Source organism: Dipteris shenzhenensis, chromosome 15 (assembly GCF_047967505.1).
Source record: "Dipteris shenzhenensis isolate YYH24624 ecotype China chromosome 15, Dip_SZ_1.0, whole genome shotgun sequence".
Lineage (NCBI taxonomy): Eukaryota > Viridiplantae > Streptophyta > Polypodiopsida > Gleicheniales > Dipteridaceae > Dipteris > Dipteris shenzhenensis.
Genome location: NC_141610.1, coordinates 42,440,600 through 42,449,159, shown reverse-complemented (window position 1 = coordinate 42,449,159; position 8,560 = coordinate 42,440,600). Strand labels below are relative to the sequence as shown.

The 8,560-nt window shown below is 39.1% G+C and overlaps 1 protein-coding gene across 1 annotated transcript; it reads left to right on the top strand.

The window, feature by feature from the left end:
* The first annotated feature begins 5,926 nt into the window (after positions 1 to 5,926).
* On the top strand, positions 5,927 to 7,297 carry LOC147893830 (jasmonate-induced oxygenase 4-like). The gene is made up of 3 exons (XM_087386371.1): positions 5,927 to 6,339; positions 6,530 to 6,774; positions 6,886 to 7,297. The coding sequence occupies exons 1-3, from the start codon at positions 6,019 to 6,021 to the stop codon at positions 7,295 to 7,297; spliced, it is 978 nt and encodes a 325-aa protein (XP_087242497.1). The 5' UTR covers positions 5,927 to 6,018.
* Positions 7,298 to 8,560: the final 1,263 nt, after the last annotated feature.

Below are 8,560 nucleotides of genomic sequence, written 5' to 3'. Positions count from 1 at the left end.
TTACAAAAGATTTAGAAAAAGCCAATAGTCAATGACAAGTACTATAGGTAGCTTATCGGATCTCTTATATATTTGACTATCACACGGCTAGATATTTGTTATGCAGTAAGATCACTTACACAGTTTATGGCATAGTCTCACTGGAATGTAGACAAAAGAGTCTTGAGATACATCAGAGGTATAAGATAGTTTGGAATCGAATTCAGAGGAAGTCATCCAAGGTTGTATGGATACAGTAACAGTGACTATGCTGGAGATCATGACACCGGGAGATCGACACATGGATATGCATTTTTCCTTGGTCAAGGTGCTATATCATGGTTGTCAAACAAATGGCCAATTGTTTCTTTGTTTTTGACTGAAGAAAAATATAGGGCACTCACTAATGCTCATGTGAGGCTATATGGCTCAGAAAAATATTGTCAGAAATAGATTACTTTGATAAATCAAAGACCAACAATATACTGTGATAATCAATCGGCTCAAGCATTAGCCAAGAATCTAGTTTATCACTCTAGAACAAAGCACATTGATGTCAGAGAGCAATTCATTGGAGAAAGAGTGTTACTTGGTGACATCACACTGCAGCATTGTGATAGTAAAAATAATGTTGCAGACATCTTTACCAAACTAATCGGTAAAGAGCTTTTTGAGAAACATCGACAAGCTCTTGGTTTGACTCAGAGGAAGGACATTCTCATTAAAGGGGTGTGATGAAATGTAATGCTCAGTCCTTCTTCAATTCCCTAGAATCATCATCTTGAGGGAAGGGCTACTTCATGATGTTGATCTTGAGGGAAGGTGTTGAGATAGATCAGCTCAACATCATGTGATTACATGTGCACAGCACTAACACATATAACCCTAAATGGATTTATATATATTCTACATTTTCAACTAAATCTAGTGTATAGGTAGTCATTTGTGGTGTGCTCTCTAGCTCTACCCTCTCTCTTTATCTCCACTATTCTCCACTCCCCTCTTCATATTTTGTCACCCTGATTCATAGTTAGGAGATTGTCTATGATTATGTTTAGTCCCTCGATCTTTCTCCTCTAACGCATGTATAGATCTCCTTTGTTGCTCTCGGCTTGAAGCTTTTAAGCTAAAATTATGTTGTGGGTTTGGAGAAACTTGCTCATGGCTTGGTCTGCGTTTGGACCTATGGGACTCCCCAGAATGGAGACTTTTTGTCAGAATCCTCCTACCAAAACGTAAAATTTTCTTCTCTATTCCAGGGTTTAGGTTGCCTCTGTAGCAAATTCGAAACTGGTTCACTTCTAGTGTTTAGTTTGCCTCCGTTGCAAATTCAAAACTGTATCCAGAAATCACTTCTCTTTGCATGCAGCTAGGTCATCATCTACCTTGAGCTCATCTTTGCAAATGGGCTTCTGAATCCTCCTCTCTGTTCCATTTCTTGTCTCTTATTGGCTTGAAATTCAAGGCATCTTCTTGATCTTCCATATTCTTCCAACCTAATTCACTCTACAAAAATAGTCTTCTCTTCTTGCCGCATATGTTTCTCTTCTCACTGAGCCTATGTCATATCACATGAATGATATAAAGGGATACTTGAGAACAATAGATACTAGTTGTCAGATAGGTCTACACGATGCTAAAGTCCTCAAAATATCCTCCTAAATCGAGTAGCTCTTGAAGCACTACTTGGGTCAACATAATCCGCTACTATGAAAATGCGTGCACTCATTTCTATAAATAGCTATGCTCAATTTTCTCAAATCTACAATTGATACTTTCAACACATCTCTCCCTAGCAAGATCACCAAATGTTGATGGTCTTTTTCCTTGTTCGTAGTCAATCCCTATGCCCGAGATCAAGTTGTGAGTGCACGTTTGCAGAAGGTTCCCTTTCTTATAGAATATGCTCTTCCTTGTAGTCCTAGAGTTGCTATGCATGGCTTCTACAAAAACGAGGTGTTGAGGAATAGATGCCAACATATAAACTAACAAAACCAAGTGACGTATCTGATGGGTGAACTATATGGAGACAAGTGCTTGCACACTTAAACAAAAAGAGAATAGAATACAAGTTTCATAACCATCATTGTCCATATTATTGATGTTGGAATTGATTACAACAATTTATAGTAGCTGCATACAAGCACATTAGATCTCAACTTGCTCACCTTTACTCCCCTTAACTTGCTCACCTTTACTCGCCTTAACTTTGGGCTTGAAGCTTTATGAGCTAGCAACCTTTCTCTCTAGACAAGCTAAGATCTTTGAGTACTCTCTCACAACTCACTATCAACCAATTAAGTCTTGAGTTCTCCCTACCTTACACCTTTCTACATAGGCAAGCTCATTGGCTGAATGAGGATGATCGAGCTTGCTACATTCTAATCCTTGAGGGGGGTTAAAACAACAAATACACTAAAATATAAAAACCCAAATCCTTTCCATATCATGTTGCATTTTCATGTGTTATCCAAATTTCAAGGTGTAAAGACATCTTTGAAGCTCTTCTAGTGTAGAACACAATCATGCTAATTTGACTAACTTTTACTCATGGCATATTGTCAACTACATCTCATACTCAAAATTTCCATAGGTATTCTTACTAAAGGTAGTTAGTGCCACAGGGTTTTTTGATAGTTTTTACACATGGCTTTTACATAGCTTTTACATAGTTTTCACACTACGTTAGATAGTATTCATAGGTTTTACACACTATTCACACAAATTTTGAGCTTTTACATGAATTTTAATAGTTTTGGTGTACGTTTCCCATCCCCAATTATGGATCCACTAGGATTTCTTATGGTTTTAGTTTTGGGTGGTTCTATGTTCTACATGGCATCTATTGGGAGTGATTGCCTTGGTGAGAGTGATACACATGACAAGCAACCTATAGAATGGAGTAGAGGAGGGACAAAGAAGAAGTTTTCAATGCAAGATAAAGTGTGAAAGACTCTTTGCAAGCTCTATTATAATACCTATGGTTAATAGGCAACTCAAGTTGAGTTCCCACTCAACACAGAGGAGCTCGGGCCAAGTTCACACAAAAGGAGGCAAGGGGATTTGGTTGATACCTTCTTCCAAGGTAGTGTGTGACCTTAACTTATGGAGAAACGCAAGCTACAAGTAACAATGGCCAATCATGGAGTGTGATCCTGTTAGTTAGGGAGAGAATTCCAAAAGACCTCCCCCCCCACCCCACCCCGCCCTTCCCCTCTCCCCTCCTCTTCCCTCCCACAGCCCTCCTTGGGTCTTACATATGAAAAATATGTACAAAAACCTAAAATCTTTCATATCTTTTGAAGTATAAACCTTATGCTTTGTGGTAGGGAGGACTAAATATTGTCATATTTTTCCCTTGCATATTAAAAACTTTGGTAGGAAATCCATGCATATTAAATATGGACCTTGTCCCCCCCATACCCTAGACTTTGGACGAGAGTAGTAATATAATACACATTGAGTTGGCACCCCAGGGTAAAAATTATGTAAAACTATCTATAAATTACACTAAAAACTATGTAAAATTGTGTAAGACAAGGAAAAATGTATAAATTGTGTTTGAACTATTATTCTCCTTCCTAAGAAAATACTAAGATCTCAAAGTCACTAAAAAATTCATGCCTAAACTTGGAGTATGTTTGAGAAGCTTGCTTTTATCACTCTCCTCCATGAAACTTGCCTACAAAGAGGATTAATGCTACAAAACATTTTGAAATATATATTGAATCAATTCGAGTATTAAATAAGAGAAGTAAGAGTGCATATGTTCATCCAAATCTTAAAAGAGATTTTAACTTTGTACATAATTGATCTTAAAAGTGAGGTTTCACTAAACATGGCATCATAAAAACTTTAAAATCTTATTGTTCCCACTGTACTTCACTAATGTATAGCAAGAGTAGACTAAGCTTTGAAAGTATGCGAACATATACATGTTTGGAATTCATTCAAATCTCAATTAGATTTCTTCTACTAACTACTATCACTATGACTATCACTAATGACTATCATTGTCATCATTGGAGGGTCATTGTCAACACCCTCATTGATGTCTTCATGAATCTATTGAGATCTTCTTATTTTATCCAAGAAGTCATTAATACATATCATGATGAGATCTACATAGTGCCGACTTTGGAATATCTGGGCTCTCTCACTCTCTCCATAGCTTCTTGGATTTTTAAAAGCTATCTTTAACATATTGCAAAACATTTCTCTTAAATAACTACACATGTGGGGTCTAATTACGTGCCGCCAATCGAATTCTATCCATAGTATATCATGTTTGAGTTTCTCTTGAACATGATTTACTAGAGAATCCATGTCCCATATTCTTGGGATATTTTCAACAAAAAGTCGAATTCAAGGAAGAGATTCGAGGGTTTGGATGCTCCATATATAGAACTAGATAAGAAAGGGGAAATCATTAAAGGAGGGAAGAAAAAGGGAAAGGGAGAGTCTAAATGAAATGCAATAGCACATAACTCTATCTTAGTCTACATCTAACTCTCGCTTTAAAGGGGAAGAAATGAAGGGAGAAAGATGGAAAAGGGAGCGCGTTGAATGAGATGCAACAACACATAACTCTATGTAAGGGAGAAAGAGGGGAAAGGCAAAGGATGGAGAGGGAAAGGTAGAAGAGGAGGGAAAGGTAGAAGAGGGAGAGGATGGCTGAATGAGGGAAAGGGGAAGGATGGGAAAAGTGACATGGAGAGTAAAAGGTAGAAAGAGGGAAAAGGGGGATGGAGAATTACAAAAACTAGTAATGCAAATTGAATTTGAGACAGGTGAAAGAGGGACAAATTATAGGAGGGGAGAAAGAGGGGATGGACTTGGAAAGGGATGAAGAAAGGGTAAAGGGAGAATCGGAGAAATTAAAAAACTCAACAGATGGCAAGTTAAGAAATAGGGGAAAGTGGAATGGAGAAATATGGAGAAGGGAGAGAATTAAAGGAGGGGAAAGAGGAATGGAGAAATAAGGGAAAGGGGAAAGAATCAAATCAGGGGAAAAAGAGTGAAATAGAGGATGGAGAGAGCAAGAGTGAAAGAGAGGAAAGGGAGATGGAAAAATACAAAAACTAGCAATTAGAAGAAAGGGGTAGAGATAAGTATGTGCAAGTTCATTACAAAAAGTGACATATTAAAATGTTTGTTGATGTGCACGTATATGAATCCAAGAGAATTTGCTTCTCACATGTTCTTTATTTGGACCCATTCTATAAGTCTTCTAGGATAAGAATTGAGAGATTCACATCCAAACAATATTGAGGCTCACGGTGGGGAGTGTGCACATGGCTTTAGAATTAGAATTTGACTTTAGAGCTTTATTTGACACATTTAATGGCCCTAGGGGCCTAGCATGTGAAATATGTCGACAAAACAAGAAGAAATAAGAAATGAAATGATTAAGCATTAAAAATGATTATGAAATGGTTAAAAATTAAGAAATGAAATGATTACACGATATAAATACGTGAAGGTTTGCAAACATGGCCACACTCAAAACATATATACGTGATATACATTTATTGCAAAAGAGTTTTAAAGTCTTACCCTAACATATATATGCATTCAAAGTTCCTTACTTTCTTAACCTAACCAGGGTTTATAGGGGTTTATGAGCACCCACCCACTAAATACTATAGTAGTTAGCCATGTAGAAAATCTAAGGATGTAAATAATCAGGATTAAGCATTGGAATTGTTTAATATTGAGACACGGGATAAGTACATGCAAGCTCAATATAGAAAATGACATATTAAAATGTCTCTTGATGTGCACGTATATGAATGCAAGAAGATAATTTGCTTCTCACATGTTCCTTATTTGGACCCATTCTATATAAGAATTGCTTCTCAAGACATTGAGGCTTCTTGGGGAGTTGTGCACATGGCTTTAGGACTTTGGAGCTTTGTTTGACACATTCAATGGCCCTGCGTAGCATGTGAAATATGTCAACAAAACAAGAAGAAATAAGAGATGAAATGGATTAAGCATTAAAAATGATTACGAAATGGTTAGAAATTAAGAAATGAAATGATTACGAAATGGCGATATGAATCCGTGAAGGTTTGCAAACATAGCCACAGTGCAAACATGGCTGCAGTTGTCCCCGTCGTCGCACATGATACTCCCGTACTCTCTGGCATCCAAGAGATCGTCGATGGCGGCATCCTCGACGTCCCTGCCCCTTTTATCCGACCCGCTCACTTGCGACCTCAACTTTCAGACGTCGTCTCCGACAAAGGCGAACAAATTCCCGTCATAGATCTCTCTGGGCTGCTCTCTGACGGCCATCGTCGTCTCCAGACCATCCACGACATCGGCCGCGCTTGCCAGGGGTGGGGCTTTTTTCAGGTGCCCACGAAACCGCTGCCTAGCATAATCATTCGTAATACTTTGTAGTGTGTAGGGATTCGTCTGCAGATCTTTCTGCGCTTGAAGCAATTCGTTTGCCACACTTTGAGGTGGATTTAGCGCTTGTAACTAATATACCTGTGGAAATTTATGCACTTCCTTGACGAATAGTGCCTGAGAGCGCGCGCAGGTGCTCAACCATGGCGTCCCAGAAGCTGCTGTAGACGAAATGAAGGCATCTTGTCAGAAGTTCTTTGAGCAGCCGGCTGAGGAGAGAAACCGATATCGTTGTCAGAATTTCGATGACCCCGTGGTTTACACCACAAGTAATTTTACACCATCTTTGGAGAAGACGAGAGATTGGAAAGATGTGTTGATTGTTCGAGAATTTCCGGGCATTTGCAATGGCTTCGAAGATGCGCCTCAAATTTGCAAGTAAACAATGCTGATCCAGGAACTTTAACACCTCGATATGTAAAGTAATATCAGAAAACTCTGTTTTATGCATATCTGATCATGTATCTTCTTCTTCTTGCTTTGTTTTAGACGAGCGTTTCAGGACTATCGTGACGAGATATTTAAGCTTGCAAATCTGCTATATCAAGCGATCTTCCAAAGCCTGGGGTTGAGCTCCGACTATTTGACGATGGCATTGCCAGGGATACCCAGGCTAAGCTTGGCCGTGAACTACTATCCTAAGTGTCCAGATCCGAGTCTCACCTTTGGCTTGAGTGCGCACACAGATGCAGGCTGTCTCACGGTTGTTCTACCAGAAGAAGGAGTACCGGGGCTGCAGATAAGGAAGGCCGATAAATGGATAGCAGTGAAGCCCCTTCCTAATGCGTTTGTTATCAACGTGGCAGATCAAATCGAGGTAATGACAGGAATCCTGAATTTGATACCCCCTATGAAATCCAAAAGTTCGAATAATTTGGTAGTCCTTGACGGTGACTCATGAGTCGTGGGGATTAAATATCAAAATGTCATCAGCAAAGAGCTCACCTCCAACCCACCCTCATTGCTCCCTCATTGAGAGCAATGTGAGAAAAGGCTATCCACAAGTGTCACTCTTGCAACTCCCAGGTTGTTGCAATTATGAATCCACAATGAGAAAGGGGGAGAGGGAAGGGGAGATGAGAGGGAAAGGTAGATAGTGAACAAAGGAAGGAGAAGGGTGAACATAGCATTTACAAGAGGCAATAGAAGGAAATAAGGGCAAAACTCCTGGAAAAAGAAGAGAGCTTGTATTCCTCAAACTTTGCATACAACTATTGAAAGACCAAAGTCAACAGCATTTACTTTTATACACGCCACCTTTTGAAGAGAGGGCCATCCCTAAGATCTCTTCCTCCTTTCTACACTCCTACTTCCGATTTCACAAGCTTTCTAGGCCTAATTGGCTCGAGAGAAAAATCCTAATGCTATCTATGCTACTGAAATACATCAAAGTGTTGAAAAGTGGTGGTGTCGACCAATGTTGTGACGTGCCCCCTTCTTGACATTAAGAAAGATTCTTGAAGATTATGCAGCTTGAATGATGGTGTTCCACTCAAGCAATCTTTGTGAGATACAACAAAAGATGTGATGTGGCTACTAGGTTATAATGTCTTCCATGTCCTCAAATATTTGCACATTATGTGCGTGGAGATTTTGGACTTGGAGTTACATGTAGATCATCTACTTGAAAGTTGGACCTTTGTCAGGGTCAAACTCTAATTCTAAATAGAGGTTGAGTTGCCACTCTTTGATTGTTAGGTATGAACCTCTAAGGATGTGTTGTTAAAGGTCTCCACAGTTGATGTACTAGCCCATGAGTTGTTAATACTTTTGAATGGTCGAAGCAAGGAAACTTGTGTTTAACATTTCAGTCCACTACTTGCAATCTTATGAAAGTATCCCACCACCATTAACAAAGCTTAGGCATGTAGGTCGGGTGGATTTGGCATCCTTGACTTCCACAACAATAAAGTCTCAAAAAATCAAGCCACTTAAGAAAAGGCACATGCAATTTTGGCTCTAGACCATTGTCGAGATCATTAATAAGCATGGTAAAAAAATTCAAGGCCTCATATCTGCCTCTGGTTTTGGGGGGATGTGCTATCTACCATTGCCAAAAAATTTCTTGAATAAACTCTGTAAGTGCTCAAACCTCCATTATATCAAGCATTTTACGGATGAAGATTGTGATTTTGCCCTTCCAGTGGCTCAAATCCATTATATC